We start from the raw sequence: 21,942 nt of genomic DNA on the forward strand, positions 1-21,942 counted from the left end.
TTTTGACCCAACTTTCTTTTCTCACCTAGGAGATATATGTGTCCTGTCTCCAGTGGCGTGTTCTTTCTACCCTGAATGCCACAGCAGCCTCTAGAATTCCTTCTTAATTAAATGTCTGAGCCTTCTGGGTGATCTGCTTTGAATGTTCTTCCAGTCTAATGGTATTGCTTTTGTCTTCTCTCTCTTTAAAAAAAAAAATTAAGGGCCGGGGATTTAGCTCAGTGGTTCTGGCGCCTGCCTTGCAAGCACAGGGTCCCAAGTTCGATCCCCAGTACCAAAAAAAAAAAAAAAAAATTAAATTTTATTTTGAGACAGGGTCTCACTAAGTTGGCCAGGATGGCCTCAAACTTGCAATCCTCTTGCCTCAGCCTCCAGAATAGCTGAGATTACAAGTATGTACCATCACACTTGCCCTAAAAATAAAATATTTAAAGTATTCAGAGAATGAGAAATAATAGAATAAACACCCCTGCGGTCATCACCCAGAATTTCCTCCCTACCTTCCTATACTCTATTTTTCTCTTTTCTGCCATATTCCATTTCATATATTTCCTGCCTTGCAAGCACAAGGTCCTAAGATCGATCCCTGGTACTGGAAAAAAAGGGGGGGGGCGCTTGGGATGCAGCTCAGTGTGAAGGCCCTGGGTTCGATCCTTGATACTAGAGAGAAAAAAAAAAAAAAGGTTGTAAGGGCAAGGCATGAGGGTGCACACCTGTAATGCCAGCACTCTGGGAGACTGAGGAAGGAGGATCGTTAAGTTTGAGCCCAGCCTGGGCAGTTTAGAAATGTAGTGAGACACTGTCTCAAAATAAAAAAATAACAATAAAGAAGGGGCTGAGGATGTAGCTCAGTGCGGAGGCCCTGGGTTCAAATCACCACTACAGGAGTGAGGGGTGGGGAGGAGGTGAGCATGGAGAGACCTAGGGTACAACACACACCCACAGGGTGAAAATTAGGTGGAATTTAAGAGGGCAGACAAGGAATTATTACCCTCAAATAATTTATTTCTAGTACCTCATTTCTGTAATTTATTTATTTGTTTTTGTTTTTGAGAGAGGGGCTTGCTACGTAGTTCAGGCTGGCCTTGAACTCACTATGTAGCCCAGGCTGGCCTCAAATTTATGGTGACCCTTCTGCCTCAGCCCCTCCTGAGTGCTGGGATTATAGGCAGGCACCACCACACCCACCTGTCTCCACATTTTAGATACACTCTTCCAGACTGAACCTATTTTGGTATTTTTGCCTTTAAAATTAGAAATTCATGTCGGCATGGTGGTGCATGCCTATTATCCCAGAATTTGGAAGGCGGAGGCAGGAGGATCTCCATGAGTTCAAGGCCAACCTGCACTACAAAGCAAGACCCTGTCTCAAAAAACAGAAAACAAAAACAAATTAGAAATTCTGGGCTAGAAGTTTAGTTCAGTGGTAGAGTGCTTGTCTACTACATGTGAGGCCTTGGGTTTGATTTTCACATGGCAAAAAACCAAAAACAAAATGAGCAAAATACCTCCCCAAACTAGAATTTCTTTCCTCTTGAGCCTCCCTTCAAAATAAAGTGAGCTACTTCCCATGTGGACTGACAGAAGAGAGAGAAGTATCAAGACAAAAACCTGGGCATGAGTAAATAGCTTTCCTGACACCCCCTTTGACTCCCTTTGTCTCCTTACTGCCCTGCAAAACTTCCCATTAGAGGATTTTATGTTGTTGCTGTTGTTTTAAAAATATTTATTAACGCCTGGGCTGGGGATTTAGCTCAGTGGTTTTGCCGCCTGCTGCGCAAGCACAAGGACCCAAGTTCGATCCCCAGTACCAAAATATATATATATATATATTTATTAGCTCCTGGTCATAGATTTCAGTTTCCTAATTTTCCCTTAATTTAATATCTCATTAGAATTTCAAGTTACAAAACATTTTTAGGAACTATTTTTATTGTAATTTAGGGTTTAGCAGATCATTCCAGAGATAAGCAGAATTACAAATAAAATAGTCTAAGGTATTTTAAAAAATATGTTTCCATTTGGTAGGATTGGTAGAAATGCAGTGAATGGAAATGATACTGTTTTTCTCACTTCTCGTTTGTTTTGAACCACAAGCTCTTTTCTGATTTAGGAGTCTTTCCTGCTCAGCATTTCAGTGATAATTCTCCCCATGGTCTACAGGATCCCTGTTCTCCTTGTTTCTATAGCAACAGTCCTGTGTTGCTTGGCTAGAAGCAATTTTCTGCTGCTGTGGTGAAGCCCTATTTTTTTCATTCCTTTCTCTGCAGTTGCCTTGGTAACTAGCCTCTTCCTTTTCTGGTCTCTTGGTGTAAAATTCTACCCCCCTCTTTTTTTTCACTCTCTAGTAACAGTCACCTGGTCATGACTTGGACAGAGTTAGCCCATCTATGAGTAAGCATACTGTATCATCATCAGATTGTCATCATGAAATCAGCCTCCCTTTTCCTTTATTTCCATTATGTCTCTGGCCTGCCATCTTTCTGGTGGTTGTCATGGTAACCATACCCTCTGAAAGTCTCCAGGCAAAGGCTCTACAGTTAACAACCATCATGTGAAAGTGTCTGCCAATATGTGGCCACACATCTCCATTTTAAATCCAGCCCCAGGCGGGTACCACAAATTAGAGAGAACCAGTCTTTTGATCAAGGCAGGCTGGTTTGAGAAGGACCCAGAACCGGGGATGGTGCTCTCTAAACAATATGTGTGTGTCTACAAGATTCATGCTTCTTTAAGAGTGGCTATTATGCCAAAGGAGATTCAAATGATTCAGAAATATGTTGGTAGTCATTTTAGGCAGGGCTGTCATAGGCTCTGAACTTCTAGGGGTCACTCCTTTGGCGGGCGGGGTTCCAGTATGACCTGAGAGGTAAGTGAAGCCAATCTTGGGGAGAAAGCAATTAGAATTCCCCCGCCTTTTTTGTAGTGCTGGGGTAGAATCCAGGTCCTTGTGTCTGCCAGGAAAATGCTACACCAGTGAGTTACATCCTAGCCCCAGTTGGCTAACAAGGGGTTAACAGTATAGACATTTAGGGATTTTTACACATTACTGAAAAATGCTATGCCCTTAGGCTGCTGCTATTACCTCTTTGGAGAGGCAGATGGGATGTTAAGAGTATTATAATAATAGAAAGTGTTCAACAAATGGTGGTTGTTATGTGCCAGGGCATCGTAGCAGGCACCTTTCAGACATTATTTCATTTTCTTCTTATGGCGATTCTGAGAGGGATTCCACAATAACACTGAGGATAATAGGTGAATTGGGGGCTGGAGGTGTAACCCAGTGGTAAAGCACTTGCTTGGTATCAAGAAAAAGTTAATGAAAGAAGGTCACGCAGCTGAAAAAATCAGTTGAGATTTCAAGAAGTCTGGTCCTCTCATCCTTATTTCTCCCACTCCCACTTTAATCCGAGAGCTGTTACTACTGTATTCTTTCTGCCTTCCTTTCATTTCCTCTTCTAATTTGGTGGGTTGTTATTTATTTGCTTGTTTTTCTGTTTTCATCCTATCTCTTGCATCTTTTAGTTAAGGGGCTGGAAAGTTTTGTCCTGCCCTCTGATTCCCTCTGAAGTTGCACTGTGGAATGAAAATATTAGAGCAGCTGCCCTTGCCTGAGAGCCAGGCAGGTCTGATTTCCGAGAATGCCACACCCCCGAGCTCACAGTTCCATAACTAAATAGGCAGGTCTTCTGTCCATTGAACGATTATTGGGTGTCTCTATTCGGTGGTACCAGGTACTGTGCTTGGCACTGGAGATTTAGCAATGACTTAGAAGAGTTTGTCCCTTGATTTCATGAAACAGCCTAAGGTAGAAGCCAGACATTAAGAGGCCAATATACAATTTTATATTGTAATGCGTGCTATGAAGAAAAAGAATAGGGACAGATCTATTTTAGATGGAGCTGCTTGTAAAGAGAGCAGATAACTGAGGTTCTGATAACAAGTAGATGACGGCAGCCACGATGGGAGCTTGCTAAGCTTGGGACCTTTGTCCCGTAGCTCGCTCCTCCCTCTGCACCTTCCCTTTAGAGCGCTAGATCCGCGCCGGCGCACCGACTGTTGCCATGGGGACAGCTGCCCCGGCGCATGCGCGAATGTCTCCAAGATGGCCGCTGCGGCGGCTGCAGCGGCTGCACGAGCGGTTCCTGTGAGCCCTGGGCTTCGGGCCTTGAAACGGACACGGCCTCTTGTAGTGATTCTCGGGGCTACCGGCACTGGCAAGTCTACCCTGGCGTTGCAGCTAGGCCAGCGGCTGGGTGGCGAGATCGTCAGCGCCGACTCCATGCAGGTATGGTAGTGTGGCTGGCCGCAGGCCTAGGAACCCCGCAGGCCACATGCAGGCTTCTGGAGGAAGGAATGTATCCCCTGTCGCGTGATCGTAGTTTGTGAACCCCAGGCCTTGGAGTGGGGCAGGCGTTAGATTAGAGGATCTGTTTTGTGCCAGACGTCCACTATATGCTAGGCGCAGTGCCGAGTGTTTTCCTTTGATCATCTCATTAACTTTTCACATTACTTCTTGGTAGTTCTCTTATCCCATTTGCGGGGTTCTAGAGAGGTGAAACGACTTTCTTCATGTCACATAGCGAATTAAGTAGAGATGAGGAGATGGTGTTTGAATCTACATGGTTGACAAATAGGTATCCAATAAATTTTTTTTTAAGACAGAGTCTCGCTGTATAATTCATGCTGGCCTTGAACTCACTATGTAGTTCAGTCTGGCCTCAAATTTGGGGCGATCCACCTGCCTCAGCCTCCCAATGCTGAGATTTCAGGCATATGCCACCACACCTGGCTCCAATGAATACCTTTTAAAATGAAAATTACTCCAGAGCTTTTGCTATATATTCTAACCTTAACCCATCGAGATCGGGATATATTGGATGACACGCTAACGTGTGTCTCCTGGGACAGTGGAATAGAGCAGTTAGGAGACCTGAATTGTCTAGAATCTGCCATTGGCCACGTGGCTTCAGATTAACAGTGTCCTTTATTTGGACGTTATTTTGTCTGTAAAGTGAAGAAAATGTCACCTTCCTCATTAATAAATGAGATCATAAGTGTTACGATGGTGCAGGACAGCCTGCCCTGAAGGTCAAGCATGTGGTAAATGCTTGCTGAAGCTGGTGTATTTAACCTTACTAGCTGTTGTGGCTTGTGTCTAGCTGTCCCTCTAAAGCCTTATACAGTCTTTTTTGAAGGTAGCTAAATCGGGAATGTGTGATGCTAGGATTAAGGGCTCGTGATTACTAAACCGCTACATGTGAGTGATTGGTTTGACACTGCCCTAATCCCGGCAGTCTGAAAAAGATAAAAGGAGCAGAAAGACACTGTTAAGGTCCCTTGTTACCTTTGCTTACCTTGTGCGCATCATGTTGTTTCTCCCCTACGATGCCTGTTTGCCATCCCTGCTTTGGAACCAGCCGATTATGTACTGAAACCTCAACAAACTGTGAGCTAAATAAACCCTTTGCCCTTTAACTTCTGGTGCCAGGTATTTTGTCTCAGCAACGAGAGAAAAGTAACTAACACACTAGCTGATCCGATTTGAGGACGTTTTGTCTTTTTCTTTGAGCTTCAAGACACAGAAGGGGGGTTGTATTCTTTCCTTGTGGGAGCATTTGTGTTTGAGAATGAGAGACATTTTGGGTGAATCGGATTTAAGAATTACGACAGCTATTTGAAAAGAATTTACAGTTCGGAGTCTCAGAGTAAACGGAATGTTGGAAATGAAATATTTATGGCTGAACCTAGCATCTGATGGGTACTCAACTGGGAAGGGCAGTTCTCCTTCAAACCAGCCCACCAGCCTCCTGGCCAGGTTCCTACCCTCATTAGTTCATTTGGGATGAACAGATCATCTGAACACATTGAAATGGTAGGATAACTCAACAAACATTTGTTTGCAGCCTACTTTGTGGCAGCTTTGGGAAATAGATTAGCTCAAATCCCAACACTATCTTTTCCAAACTATGCAAATTCAGCATAACCTCTTCATGCCTTTGTATCTTCTGTAATGTAGGAAGATAATATCAACTGGACATTATTGTGAAGTTAATACAATATATGGCACATAATAAGGGCCCAAAATATGGTAGCTGCTATTATCTGCAAATCATTGCCGAGATAAGACCATAGTCTCTGTATTTAAGGACTTTTGATCTGGCTAAATATGAAACAGAGCCAGTAAGTGTTTGAATAGAGATATAGTACTTAATGATGCTTTACAAGGTGGACAAGATTGGGGAAAGAGACATTACATACAAGTGCTAGATTGTATGATAAACTGTTAAATATTACAGAATTCCTGAGAAGGGAGAAATCAGTAAAAGCTGGCATAGTTACTGAAAACTCTTAAAAAAGTGCTTGAAAAATAGGTCAAGCTAGATAAGAAAGAAGAAAAAGCACCCCAAAGAAAGGAGCACGAAGACTTAGGTGAAATGGTGATGGTATATATGTAGGACAATGAAAGGAGACTTCAGGAGGAAGATAAGTAACATGATGAAGGCAGTGTGTACACCCCATTCACGGTGAGCAGTACTCCTGATGAGTTGGATTTGGTAGGGGGCACACAAACCGTTCAAGTGTGGTGTAATAGATCTTTGCCCTGATACCTCAGAGTCTTGATTAATGTGGGCTTCAGTAAGACGGAATTACACCGATAATATCTAAGGATCATTCCTGTCCTTACGTTCTGTAATTTCTATAGTTCTGGCTTGGTACAGTGTTAGTAGGGATGAAGGGAAAGAGGAAGATGTAGCATTTTGAAGGTGATAGCATGTTACTACCTTACTAATATGAATTGGTCACCGATTAGAGAAAGAAGAGAATAATGTGCACAGCATGATTTCAGAATTCAGGTTTGGGTGCCTGGGAGAGTAGTGAACCTGAAAGTCAGGAAATCTTGTGGGCATTGTGGCGTGGCAGCAAAACATGCACAAAGTCTAGTTAGTGGATGTTTGGAGAATGCTACAGACATTAACCCACTACAGGACTCATACACTTATTCCTTTGCCTTGTGGAATCTCTGCTCTTTCATAGCCATGTGACTTGCTACCTCTCTTTGTTCAGGTCTTCTCTCAATTGTCACCCCTGAGATACCACACAGTCCCTGTCCAGAAAATGTTCTTGATAAATCATCTTAAGTTCACATCTTATTTAATTAGTTAATTATTGCAGCACTGGAGATAGAACCCAGGGCTTTCACACTGAGGTATATGCCTAACCCTTTTTTTTAAATTTTAATTTTTAGCCAGGGATATAGCTCAGTGGTTTTGCCCCCTGCCGCACAAGCACAAGGACCTGAGTTCAATCCCCGATGCCAAAAAATAAAATATTTTAAAAATAATTTTAATTTTTAATTTTTTTTGGTACTGGGGATCGAACTTGGGATCTTGTGCTTTTGAGGCAGGCGGTGGCACCACTGAGCTAAATCCCCAGCCCTATCCCTAACCCTTTTAATTTTGTTGGGTTTTTTTCTTGTTTTTTTTTCTCAGTACCAGAAATCGAATTCAGGACCTTGTGCTTGCAAGGCAGGAGCAGCACCACTGAACTAAATCCTTGGCTGTTGGGTTTTTGTTTGTTTGTTTGTTTGAGACAGCATCTCCTTATGTAGTTCAGGCTGGCCTTGAACTCACTGCATAACCGGCTGGCCTTGAACTATGGTGATCCTTCTGCCTCAGCTTCCCAAGTGCTGAGATCACAGGCATGTGCCACTGTGTCCAGCTTCAGAAATGTTTCTTTCATTAATTAATTAATTAACTTTTCTGGTGTGTACTGAGTATTGAACTCAGGGAGCTATATCTCCTGCATTTTTTTTTTTTTTTTTTTGAGACAAGGTCTTGCTAAGTTGTCCAGGCTGGCCTTGAGCTTGTGGTCTTCCTGTCTCTTGTGGTCTTCCTGTCTCAATCTCCCAAGGATTTATAGACAGGTGCCAATAGACCTGGCTGTCAGAAATATTTCTTTACTCACAGCTGTGTATCATAAGGATAAAGTTGCTAGATGTCTCACTCAGCAGAATAGGCCATGTCCGTGGGACACTTTATACCTCAAATAATGCGAATGATATGGTAGATCCTTCATGTTTGGTGAAATATATTTATTAAAATAGTACACCTTAATACATTCACATTCTTCCTATGGTTATAAATAACTGCAATATGACAAATTTCTTTCATCCTCGGGATGCCATTAGGATTAATAAATAACTGAAAAATACTGAAGATTATTGAACTTCCTGAACTGATTATACATTGTGTTTAATTTTGATTACATCTTGGATATTCATAACATTTCTTCTTGATCCCTGTTGGAAAACTTTGACCTTTGATTTTGCTTTTAAGTCCAAATAATGAAGTAGAGTATCCATGTCCCATTTACTTGGGTATGCATAATTCTTCATTTCTGCCCTAGCTCACTGTCCCTTCTCTGTTAGGGGAGTGCTGCTCTGCTTGATTTTTAGCTAATTTAAGGAAATGTAGCTTTTCAGTGACTTGAGGTTGATTCGGATTGTATTTGGCAGTCGAGCGTGGTGGTGTGTTCCTGTAATCCCTGAACTCAGGAGACCAAGGCAGGATTGTGAGTTGGAGGCCATCATGGGCTACATGAGACACTGTCTCAAAAAACCAAAAACAAACAGCAAACAAAACAAAACAAAAAAGTCCCAAATTTGGTAAATATGTGAACAAAATGACTTTTTTTTTTTTTTGGTGGTACTAAAGATCAAATCCAAGACCTTAGGAATGTTAGGTGAGTGCTCTAACACTGAGTTTATACCCCTAGCCTGAAGAAATGAGTTTTAATATTGGCTCACCAGCTCCTTGAAAGAACATTTTCAATTTCAAATAAATCCATAGGCAAAATAGTAATAGTGATTCAAATTTGTACAGCACTGTTTATAAAATGCTTCTGCTTGCTGATGATTGAACCAAGGGCCTTTGCACTGAGCTATATCCCCAGTCCTTTTTTTGAGACAAGATCTTGGCAGGTTGCTAAATCGGCTAGGCTGGGCTGAACTTGTGATCCTCCTGCCTCAGACTCCCCCCCAGAGTGCTGCTTTTATAGGCATATGACACCATACCTGGCTTTTAAAAATGAATATTTGCCTTTTAAAATTAGTTAGTTTTTTGGGGTTTTTTTTTCCTTTTGGTACCGGGGATTGAGCTTGGGACCTTGCACTTTTGAGGCAGGTGCCGGAACCACTGAGCTAAATCCCCAGCCCCAGTTAATTAGTTTTTGAGATGGATGGAGTCTTATTGTGTTGCCCAGTTTAGTTTCAAATTTGTGGGCCCAAGCAATCCTGTGCTTCAGCCTGTCAAGTACCTACTGTAGCTGAAACTACAGGCTTGTCAGCCCTGCTCCTGGACAGTATTTTTGTGTTTTAATAATCCCTTTTAATATGCTTCCCAGAATTTTATATTCAGAATTGTGCAAGTCACTAAAAGATAATTATAAAATAAGTCTTAAGTTGTCTTTTTTTTTTTGGTACCGGGGATTGAACTCAGGTCCTTGCGTTTGCGAGGCAGGTGGTGGAACCACTGAGCTAAATCCCCGGCCCCTTAGGTTGTCTTAAATAAAATAAATTATAAAATCTTAAGTTGTCTCGTATCTTATACTTCTTTTGTCCTACTTTAGCTGTGGGGTTGTCCCAGGGCAACCTCCTACATGGCATTTCCTTTTCAGAATTAAGTCCTGTAGTTAAGTATTTAGGTAGTTCTGTGCAGTACAATGACTGGGGTTGTTAAGGGTGGGAATATAGAGTGATAATTTTATCTTTGAGCCTGTGATACACAGTGTCTTTCTTCTCTAGTTACCTAGCATCTGAAGGTCCTGCCTGTCCCCTGCTTTCCCATTAGTCTTACGCATGTGATTTGTGAAATAGGGTATCTGAGCTGCTTTCTGAGGGATTACTTGGTTAGGGTCTCCTGTTAGATTCTAGTATGTGTTGCTGCATAGCAGATGCAACTTGATTTTCTTTTCTTTTTTGGGGGTGGGTGGGTACCGGGAATCGAACTCACGACCTTGTGCTTGTGAGGCAGGTGCGGTGCCACTAAGCTAAATCCCTGGCCCTGAGCAGATGCAACTAAAGTAAGAAATCTTTTGCTTAATTTTCTGATTTTTTTTTCACCCTCCACCCCTACTTTTTAAACAAATTATAGGACAGTAATATTCTTATTCAGAAGTGAGAGCATGAATTCAAGAAGGGCCCAGTAATACAATCCCTGTTTTCCAGGATGGAAAAACTAAGGTACAGAAAGATTAAAGAGCTGACCAGAGATCACACTGCAAGACACACACCTGGGAATTGGATCTGGGTCTTCTACATTTGTAGAGTCTGATCCATTGCAGGAAGATGATACTGAAGGTCTTCTTTTTCAGGCGGAGCTGTCTTCTTGGCATGTAAATTCAAGGTACAATGCATTGCCTTCAGTGACTGGCTGAAACATTGTACTGAGAAGCTTGAAGGCACTTGCCAAACATGTCCAGTGACTGTCTGGAAATACAGACTACTAACTATATGCTAAGAGAAAATAAACAGAGTGCTCTCTTTGGGTTTATAGAGAGGAAGTATCTCTGATGCCTGAATGCTTTAAGACTTGTGGAGAAGCAGCAGTGAGACATAGGAGCACAATTCCCTTTGTGTTTGCCCAAACCTACAAGAGGAGAAGCAAATGATTTTTGGCAGTCTGACTAGTAAGCAGGGTATGTGTCATCTCATAGATGTGGAACTCTGTGTTCTTTTTCTCTGCTTTGGGACATAATTTAGGAGCCGTGTTTTGTACTAAAAGACTGTCTGTCTAATGGTGCTCCAGGGAGATATGGGATGCATGGGGGAGGGATATGAAAGGAGAGATAGGATGGTGGATCACAGTGGTTTAATAAGAAATAAAAGAGGGCCGGGGATTTAGCTCAGTGGTTCCAGCGCCTGCCTTGCAAGCATAAGGTCCCTAGTTCGATCCCGGCACCAAAAAAAAAAAAGTCATCAATAAGAAATAAAAGGTCAGGGGTAGGGATTTAGCTCAGTGGTTTTACCGCCTGCTGCGCAAGCGCAAGGACCCGAGTTCGATCCCCGGTACCAAAAAAAGAAAGAAAGAACAGGTCAGAGACCTGTTAAGCAGGAGAGATGGGGCTCTCTCGAGACTCTTTGCAACTGCAGAGGCAGTCTGTAGTGCACCCTGTAATCTCGGAACTCTGGAGGCTGAGGCAGGAGGATTGCTGCTAGTTCAAGGCCAGCTTCGGCTACATAGTGAGTTCAAGGCTAGCCTGCACTACAGAGTAAGACCTTGTCTCAAAAAAAAAATCCATTGTGTATATATACAGCATTTTTCCAGGTGTGATGGAGCATGCCTGTAATCCCAGCACTCGGGAGGTAGAGGTAGGAGGAGTGTCACAAGTTCGAGGCCAGCCTGAACCACATAGTGAGACCCTGTCTCAGTCAGTCAGTCAATCAATCAATAAAAGGACTGAGCCTGACAAGAGGCTAAGAAGGAAATCTCATTTTTTTGACTTGTCTAATAAATATGAGCTTTTAGGTGCCTTGATCACTTCCACTGTAAGTAAATTTTAGTGTTTATTTTGGCTATAGGATTAAACTGGGTAGTTTGTACATATATGGTCACTTTTTTGCAGCTACAGGGAGAACGTTGGAGTCAAACTTTCCATGTTATTTAAGGAAGGAGAAGTGAGTACTGGCCACCTGGGAAGCCACAGGAGAGCACAGATGAGGTCTACAGATTCGGATTCGTGAGAGGAGCTGGTGTCCTGATACCTCAGTGCCTGGGGCCAGTGTTGAAGCAGCTCTGTTTTCCAACTTGTCCTCCTAGTAACAACCTACATCATTATGATACATTTATCAAAACTAGAGAATTAGCATAGGTATATATTTTTTTCCCTTTTGCGACAAGGTCTTGCTATGTAGCCCAGGCTGGCCTGGACCTGGCCCTGTCCTTCTGCTTTAGGCTCCCAAGTACTGGGAGATGTGGTATTGTTAACTAAACTGTAGACTTGGATTTTACTAGTTTTTCCACAAGTGTCCTTTTTCTGTTTCAGGATCCAATTTAGGGTATTATATTACATTTAGTCATCATATGTCCGTATTCTCTTCCAATCTGGAACTTTTTTTTTAGTCTTTCATATCCTTGATACATCCCCAAGCCTTTATATTTTTTTATTTCAAGTCAGGGTCTGTCCTTCTGCCTCAGCTACCATGCCTGGCTTGTCTGTGATGTTTTTGTGTGTGTGTGGTTTTTTGAGACAAGGTCTCACTGTATAGTTCAAGCTGACGTTGAACTCTGTGTAGCTAGGCTGGCCTGGAACTCAGCAATCCTCCTGCCTCAGCCTCTCCAACTGCTGAGATTACGAGCATGCACCACCATGTGTGGCTGTCCTTTTTATTTTATTAGTATTATTTTTTTCAGAGAGGATCTTGCTATGCAGTTCAGGCTGGCCTTGAACTCACTGTGTACCCCAGGCTGTCCTTGAACTTGCATTGATCTTCCTGCCTCAGCCTCCCAAGTGCTAGAATTACAGGCCTGCACCACCACGCCCAGCCCTTTATACTTTTGAAGGATACTGGTCAGCTCTTTGTTAGAATTTCTATTAATTGGGGTTTGGTTTCTCAGGATTCGACTGACATAATGGATTCTGGGAAAATCACAGAAGTGAACTACCTTTCCCATTGCATCCTACCAGGGATGATAACAGCAAAACTTAATACTGGTGATTGAAGCTAATCTTGGTGTTTTGGTTAAGGTTGTGTCTGTCTGCCACTGTTACCTCCTCTGCAAAGTCATAGTTTTTCCCTTTCCACCTTATTTTCCCTTTCCATTTTCCATCACATGACAGTATGCCTAGTCTGTCCCACACAGAATGGGAGAATTAATCCTCATCTTTTGGAAGGAGGAATAGTAAAGAATTTGTGGACATGTTAAAAACAGCACAGTAATTAGTATGTGTTTTAGGGACATACTTAGAGGTTATGTAAATACCCTGTTCTTAAGTTTAACAAAACACTAATTTTAGCATTCATCAGTTAACTTTTTCTGCTGCAGTTGCTGTGGCAATTTCTCTTGTACCTTTTTGTTATTAATTGAAATTCTGTTTGCATATTATTTATAGAATAAAAAAGAACACTTCTCTCAAACTCCAAATTTTGTATTTGTGGGCCGTAAGAGTTGATGGTTTTATTTATGATTTTGTAAATTAAAGTATTTATGTATGAAATAAAGTAGGAAAATTATATTGAGAAAGGATCATATTTATGGAGGACTTTTTTAGTATGTCACACTTAAATGTAAACTTTTTTTTAGTTTTCCAAGAGATTTCTTCCCTTTTTTGGTACAGAGGATCGAATTCGAGCCCTTGCACTTTCAAAGCAGGTGGCAGGACCACTGAGCTAAATCCCCGGCCCAGAGATTTCTTTTTTTTAATGTAATCTTAAGCATGTTTAAGAAATTTTTTTTTTTTTTTTTGGTACCGGGGATCGAACTTGGGTCCTTGTGTTTGCGCCATAGGCGGCGGAACCATTGAGCTAAATCCTTGGCCCAAGAAATTTTTAAAAATGTTAATATTGCAATTTCAGTAACAAAAATAAAACTATTTTGATGGTAAAAAGAAATTCTGTAAAGAACATTAATCCCCTGTCTCCCCCCATGTCATTTAATTAATCAAATAATTTTTGCAGTGGTGGGGATCAAACCCAGGGCTTCATGTGTACCAGAGGATGGAAATATATATATTTGTTGTTGTTGTTCTTTTGAGACAGGGCCTTACTATGTATTTTAGGCTGGCCTCAAACTCTCAGCAATCCTTCTGCCTCAACCTCCTGAGTTTAGGATTACAGGCGTGCACCACCATGCCTGGGAATTTTATGTTATTTTAAAATTTTTTCTTGTTGAGGTAAAATTCTCTACAACATTAATCTCTTAAAATGAACAGTTCAGTGGCATAATCAATGATATGTAACCACCTTTTATCTGTGCTTACAGAAAAGCTTCCCTCATCCCCAAAAAGAACATCTCATAACCATGAAATACTATTCCCCATTTCCCCTTCCCCTTAGTACCCAGCAACCACTAATCTGCTTTCTCTATAGATTTACCTATTCTGAGTATTTCGTATAGATAGGATTATACAATGCTATTCATTGTGCCTAGATTCTTTCACTTACGTTAGTTGTAGCACGTATCCATTCTTCTTTCCTTTTTTATGGTTGAATAATGTCCCAGTATATGCATGTATGTACTACAATTTATCCATCTCTTGATGGATGTTAGCATTTTTTTTGTACTGGGGATCGAACTCAGGACCTTATGCTTGGAGGCAGGCTGCGGCACCACTGAGCTAAATCCCCGGCCTAGAATATTTTTTTAGACAGGGTCTCACTATGTAGTTCAAGTTGGCCTTCAAATCACTATTAGCCCAGAGTGGCTTCAAACTCATGGGAATCCTCCTGCCTCAGCCTCCAAGTCCTGGGATTACAGATGTGGCCTTGGATGTCATCATCTTTTGGGCTGTTGTATATATTGGTGCTATGAACATATGTGGTCCTGAATTTGAGTCCCTTTTTGTTTGTTTTCTTTTTTTTTTTTGGAGACAGCGTCCTATTATATAACTCAGGCTGACTTTAAACTTACAATCCTCCTGCCTCAGCCTCCCGAGTGCTCGGATTACAGGCATGTGCGAGCACACCTGGCTAAATTGTATATTCTTGTATCCTTTTTTTTTTTAGAGTACTAGTTAGTTTGAATACTCTTTTAGAATTTATTTCTGAGGTTTATAATCATTTGGACTGTTGAAACTTACAGACTATATAGACTGTCATTGACTCTCTAGTGTCAGTGACATGCGCTGAGGGCTCCCTGGCCTTCACTGTGCTGGATGCTCTTCCTTGGGAACCCCCTGCACACACGTGGATTCCCTTACTTATAGTTGTAGGGAATTGAAGGTACCTGAGGCCCTGCATTGTCCAAGCATACTTGCTTAGCTATCCTGTTAGTTGTCTCGTTCTTTCTCACTCCCCTGCCCTTTCGTTTTCTGGTTTCCATGTTACTGCCTGGCACGGTACTTCTAACAGTGGTTTTCAGCCTTTGCTGCCCATTAGAATCACTTAGAGAATCTTAAAACACACAGACACATAGGCTGTAGCAGCCAGTAAGTATCTGTTGATTAATATTGAATGATTTAGCTAACTCCTCAGATGCCAGTATTCTCTCCTAGTTTACAGTCTGTCTTTACTCTGAAGTCTTCATGGAGCCTCATAGACATTTTTATTTACTGGCAAAACCAGATTATACTCAGCTTTGCTGCTTACTCCTTGTCTGTGTGACATTGGACAGGTCATCGACCCTCTTTGGATATGTTAGAGTGGAGAAACTCATTGGATTAGATCAAGGATCGACAAACTTTCTGTTAAGAGCAGTAGTAAATATTTTAGACTATGGGCCATACATATTCTTGATCTCTAAATCCCCTTTCATTCAGCTCTTAATATTTTGTGGTTCTTTTTCAAATCCTAGCCAGGAGTCTTATCTCAAAGAGCCAAGGAAAATCTTCTTTAACCACCACTAATTAAATAAAATGTCAAGCAATTAATGTAGTATTTATCGTCTGCCTGGCACTACTCTAAACATTTCACGTATATTAACTCTAATCCTTGGACTAACCTAATGATGAGTGTAGGTGCTCTTATTATCCTCATTTTACAGACTGAGGGAAAGAAAAATTAGATATGTAACCTAGCTGGGTTATACAGCCAGAATTTGAACCCAGACATTTCGGCCCCATTATGTTGTACAGACTCCTCATTTATTGACCGAGTTCCACTCCTATTAAATGAATTGGTTGATAAATGGGGGATTGTATATAGCATGTATGGTTACAATATTCAGAACAAAGAAATGGTCAAAGGAAACTCCAACTTGATGACTTTGCTTTTATTTGTGTAACTCTTACATATAATACTGTAATGTATAACAACGTAAAGCTACAGTACTATACTATACAGTACCATCAGCCAAAACTACAGTGCTGTATAAACAAGGTGTACTGTACAGAAAAAGACATTGAGGCTCCATAATCAAGATGTACACAACTGTACAAGAAAAAAAAAGACATCCTAAGCCTGAATACTCATTAGGTATGTCATTAAATGAGGAATGTCTGTTCTGCCTTTTCTTAGATAAGGCACTTCCAAATAACGAAGCCCCTCAGCCAGCACTCTGTCACACATAACTTAAGGACAACCCCTGGACTCATAAAAAAATTGGCTGGACTGTTTTTTTTTCCTGGTACTAGGAATCAAACTCAGGACCTTGTACTTGCTGGGTAGATGTGGCACTGCTGAGCTACCTCCCTGACTCTGGACTTTTTTTTTGGTACTGGGGATTGAACTCAGGTCCTGGCGCTTGTGCAGCAGGTGGTGAAACCACTGAGCTAAATCCCCAGCCCTGGACTTTTTTTTAAAATGGTATTGGAGATTGAACCTAGGTCCTTGAGCATGTCAGGCAGGCATTCTACCACTGAGCTACAGTTTAAGATTTTTAAATTTTGAGATAGGGTCTCAATAAATTGCCCAGGCTGGCCTTGAACTTGTGATCTTCCTGCTGTAGCCTCCCAAGTAGCTGGAATTACAGACATGGGCGACCACACCTTGAAGAAATGGGCCAATCCTCAGGCTCTACAGTCAGCCATCAAATGGCTGCTTTATTCTGAATTTAATTTTCTCAAACTGAGCTCTTTCTTTCTATGTCAGCATTATAGTCACATGGCATTGTCTGTGTATGTATTTCTAGCTTTCGCTCATGCTTACTCTTGAGAATCTTAAAGAGGTTCAGTGTATGGCAGCTCTTTTCTCTTCAGTTTCTGGGGTTTAGATTCTCCTTGCTTAAGAATTCATTACTTCAAGCATAAAACCTCAAGGCAGCATCAAAGGAGGATAAAAATTCTACTGGGAAGAGGCAGCAGAGCAGTATGGGCTTTGGCAGAGCAGTCAGTCTTTAGTCTCCTCTTTTCTACCACCCAGTTATATGGTGCGAGGAGCTCTCTGAGCCTCAGCATTCACAAGTATAAAGCAAGAGGTGTCTTGGGCTGCGATTTAGCTCAGTGACACCACGCCTCCCTTGCAAGCACAAGGTCCTGAGTTCGATCCTTGGTACCAGAAAAAAAAATGAGGTGACTGAACTGGATAGGTGATCTCTGAATTTCCCATCCATATTCATGTTTCTGCAGTATTTGCAAGCAGAATTCCAGGAGCCAGTGCAGAAAATCTGCATTGCAATCCCCCCCTCCAACTGTTTTTGTTTTTGATTTTTTTTTTTGGGCACCGGGGACCGAACTTGGGACCTTGCGCTTGGGAGGCAGGCGGCAGAACCACTGAGCTAAATCCCCGGCTCTGTTTATGATTTTTTGAGGCAGGGTCTCACTATGTTTTTCAGGCTGGCCCTTGACTCAATTTGTAGCCCAAGCTGGCCTCAAACTCATGGTGAGCCTCCTCCCTTAGCCTCCTGAGTATTGGGATTCTCATTCTCATTTTTTAATTTAAAATGTATGTGCCAATGTTGTAGTCTGTACTCCAGTCTAATCTCTTATTTATTTAGATGTAAAAATGATTTTTTTTTACCACTTAATAAAGTGGTCTGGAAGGATGGATATAGCATATCCATATTATGCACTTCTCGATTTGAAAAGTATGGCTTTATATGATTCTAGCCCCCTTTTCCTTATCCCATTTCCCATTAAGAAAAAAAATGCAGCTTGCTACAATTGTTCACTTAATTGTATATAAGCACGCTCTTTGAGGCCAAGCAAAGTTGACTGTTTTCAGCATGAAAAGAAAACGTAAAAACTGTTCTTGGAGTAGCTGCAAGCCCCACCAGTGAGTATTCTCTGGAGGAAACAGGAAGTAGGTGAAAGAAAAGCAGCCATAGAAAGAAAAGTCATGATCTACACTGAATTCTAGATTACTCTTCTCACCACACTGACTGAACAAACAGGTCAAGTGCAGGTTTTCTTGCTTTCCAAGCATCCTACTCTATACAGTTTATTAAGTCTGTGATGAATTTTTGCTGAAAATTATTATTGCCATGATGTTCCTCTACCTAGTTCATAGTTTCTAACCTAGTGTATCAGGGTTCACTAGAGGGACATATTTAATTAAAAAAATATATATATATATATAGTTTAGTCTCTATTTTCTTTTTGCCCAGTATCGGGGATTGAACTCAGGACCTTGCACTTGTAAGGCAGGTACGGTGCCACTGAGCTACATCCCCAGCCCTATATATATGATTTACAAGGCAGGCTTACAGTGGCCACCTGCAGAGTCAGGGGTGGAAGAGTGTGAAAGGGCCATATGCGTGCAGCAGAGCCAGAGGATCCAGCAGAGATCAAAAGCGCTCACTGTAGGACCTGTGTGAGTCTGCATCAGGTAGCGGAAGGGTCTGCGCTGGCAGCCTGGAGACGGATGTCCAAAGGCCTTGGCAAAGACTGGGGCTCCTCTGAAGCAGCTGAAGTGACACTTCTTTCCCTTTTTATTCCATCCAGGCTACAAGCCTATTGGCTGGTGCCATCCACACCCAGGGTAGATCTTCCCTCTGCAGTAAGGCCATCATCCAGACACACCCGAACTGTGTTACACCAATGTGCTAGGCATTTCTTATTCAATTTGATATAACTACCACGGCCAAGTAAAATTATAAGTTAAAAAAATTGTTCTTTAAGAAAGTCAGGTTAGCCAACATTTTCCTTATTCAACATTTCTAAATTCTGAATTTGATTAATGGGAACTCAGCTTTCTTGTGAATTCATTATCTGTTCAAAGGTCACTTTCTTTCTTTTGGTTTTTTTTTTTTTTTTAATTTTTAAAAATTCAGCCTCTAGAATGCTGAGATTTCAGGTGTGTGCTTCCATGCCTGGTTTGTTGAAAGATTTTTTTTACTCTTTCACTCACCTGTGCCAAAATTGTCTTTTTTTCTGAAGCTCAGCCTATCAGAACTAGAATTAGTTTTAGATTTGAGAAATTTGAGGTTCCAAGACAAAGTGACTTCCCCAAATCACAGAGCTAGTGTGTATAGAGCATGGATTAGCCTAAGGTAAGAAAATAACAGAAGACAGAGGTTCAGAGTTTGCCTGTGTCATTAAGTACAGTACTGATATGACGGCAGGTTTCATGATGCATCAGAATTTGTTTCCTCATTGCTAAAAGAGGATGTGAAATCGTAGAGTCCAGTGTTCCGCCCCTCATGCACGGAGTGTCCATTGAGTGTTTCCTTAGATTTGATCTTGTACTAGATGCTGGGCCTGGAGTTACGTACTGTATATAATTTCTCCTCTCAGAATTTATAACCTAGTGGAGGAGATAGAACAGTTTTCAAGTCTCGTACAGTAAGTTCTGTGATAGAGGAAGTTGCAGTGTCCTGTGGGAGCAGAGAGGACCAGCACAGACAGCTGGGCGCTGGGGAGAGATCTCAGGGATAGCTGAGGGAGCCGCGACGCTAAAGAGCTAGGGTCTGCGTGGGGCCAGAATTACTCTCCCACGACACACATTGCTAATAGATTAGTGGCTGGCTTCCTAAAGGAAACAGAGGGCTATTGAGATGAGAAAACCTGGAAAGAAGCCAGCATAGTGGTGCATGCCTGTAATCCCAGTACTGGGAAGAATCACTTTGAGTTCAAGGCCAGCCTGGGCTATGTAGCCTGGGCTACATAGTGAGTAAAGGCCAGCCTGAAGTACATAGTACCCTGTCTCAAAAACTGAAACAAAACAAATAAAATAGAAAACCTGGAGAGAATGGTGTCATTGAGGCCAGAAGGAGATTGGTTTACATGGAGTGAAAACTTAACAGTATCAGATTGCTACATTTTCCAATACTTGTTTTGAGAGTTTTGTAGAAAAGTGTATTTGGCAGTCAGGGCTCATTATTGATTTCAGTGAGATAGCCAAGAAGCAGTGGGGGGCCACAGGCGGAGGAGGTGGATAATTGCCTGATACTAAATCCAAGGCTGTAGTTTTCAAGGCCAGTGCAGTCCGTAGAGGGAAGAAAAAAGTGGTTGAAGGACTTCAGGATCTAGTTAGGAATAGGAAGGAAATGAAGTACAAAAGGGAAAGATAATTTGGAGAGGAGGAACCAAATTAGGATGCAGTCTTTGTTTGTAGACAGTTATGTTGGGGCATCCCAGGCAGCCAGCACTTAGAGTCCTGGGATCTGCCCAGTGCCCAGGCCACTAATGATTAGACCAGGTGCTAGGGATACCCTACAGCATGGCAGCTGGAAAGTGTTGGAGCATTAAATGGGTGAGGTGTTTTTTGTTTTTTGTTTTGGTACCAGGGATCGAACTCCCGATGTTTTTGTTTTTGAGACAAGGTCTCTGTGTAGTGCAGGTTGCCTTGAACTCACTATGTAGCTCAAGCTGGCCTTGAGTTCTTGGGTATACTTCTGCCTCAGCATCCTAAATCCTGGGATTACAGGTGTGTAGCACCATGCCCACCAGGGTGAGATCTTTGGAAATATTTCTCTAAGGTGAAATTTCATTGGATTTCTCAATGTTAGGACTTTTTGACATTTTGGGACCAGGTAATTCTTTGTTGAAGGGGCCAGGGCTCTCCTGTGCATGGAAAGATGTTTGGCAGTGTCCCAGGCCTATACCCACCAGGTACTGTTAGTGCTCCCACTCCCCTAGTTGTGACAACCAAAAGTGTCTGCTGACATTACCGAATGTCCCCTCGAAGACACAAGCACTTCCGGGTGAGAACGACTGACTAGATTCTGCTGATCTCTGTGAAGATTTCTCTCACTTTTGTTAGCTTCTCTGGGTGCTTCAGCTCTCTTGATTTGGAGAGATCAAGTTACCTCTGGTTACTGCAGCCTTATGTCACTCTCCCCCCCACACCATTTATTTATTTTGATGTAGTTCAGGTAGGCCTCAAACTCACTCTGTAGCTCAGGTTGGCCTCAGACTTACAGTGATCCTCCTGCCTCAGCCTCCCAAATGCTGGGATTCCAGGTGTGCGCCACCACACTTGGGTCCAAATTTTTTTTTTCAGTCTAGGAATAAACCATCAGTACAGGTGAGACAAAGAAGTTATTTCCCTATAGTGCTTAGTTCATTGCCTAGAGTACTAAATGTTTGACACATTCACAATGTGGCTGTAATTCATATGTCTTGCTGCTGGGCGGCAGTGATTTCAATGTGACCATTCCCATGGGCTCGAACTACCAAGGGTAAATACATGACTGTCCCATCGGGCAGCTTGTGCGCTTCTTGGGCAGTCTTTAATTACAGTTATGCAAAGAAAGGCGTTGATTTAGCAGACCAGATGTCATCCTATTGCTGTTCCTTAAGGAAAACATTAAAATGGTATAAAAAATTATAATACAGCTAGTTTTTGGTATAGCAGTTGTAAATGCATATTATACACACCAGCAATGGGGTACTTGTAAGATCTCCATGTTAAAATGTAGAGAATTAATTATTGATTAACTATTCACAAATACAAATTTCTTCCAATTTAATGAAATAAATTTGTTGATTATTGTAATCATTTAAAAAATTGATGTGGTATTAATATTTCTATTTGGGCAGTAGTTATTCAGATTTAAGCAACTAACTAGATTTGGTCCATTTATAGACTTTTAAAATTTTATTAGTAACAAGACTGATAAAAGTGATTAGATCTGTTTTTACCACCAGTTGTACAAGCTGCCTGATGAGGTAGTCACTCATGTACCTCCAGTGGTTCAACCTTGCTGAATGTGTTAATGGTTATGATATTTAGGGAAGACTACACAACCTTCTAATATCTCTACCATTCATTCATTCTTTTATATTTTTTTTGCAACACTGGGAATTGAGCCCAGAGCCTTTGCACTGAGTTCAGACAGAGTCTTGATAAATAGCAAAGTTGCCCAGGCTGGGCTCGAATTTGCAACCCCCCTGCCTTAGCTTCCC

At 41.7% G+C, this 21,942-nt stretch overlaps 1 protein-coding gene across 2 annotated transcripts in view; it reads left to right on the plus strand.

The window, feature by feature from the left end:
- Positions 1-4,074: 4,074 nt before the first annotated feature.
- Positions 4,075-21,942, plus strand: part of Trit1 (tRNA isopentenyltransferase 1) — a 46,609-nt gene continuing 28,741 nt past the window's right edge. Inside the window, exon 1 of one of the 2 annotated variants that reach the window (XM_087215232.1) lies at positions 4,075-4,288. In XM_087215232.1, the coding sequence (XP_087071358.1) occupies positions 4,106-4,288 (183 nt within the window). In that variant the 5' untranslated portion in view covers positions 4,075-4,105. The remainder of the gene's footprint in view (positions 4,289-21,942) is intronic. The other variant, XM_087215231.1, reaches the window with a different exon arrangement.

Source organism: Heterocephalus glaber, unplaced genomic scaffold, assembly GCF_053883595.1.
Source record: "Heterocephalus glaber isolate CG9 unplaced genomic scaffold, H.glaber_assembly_v1.0 deba00001452, whole genome shotgun sequence".
Lineage (NCBI taxonomy): Eukaryota > Metazoa > Chordata > Mammalia > Rodentia > Bathyergidae > Heterocephalus > Heterocephalus glaber.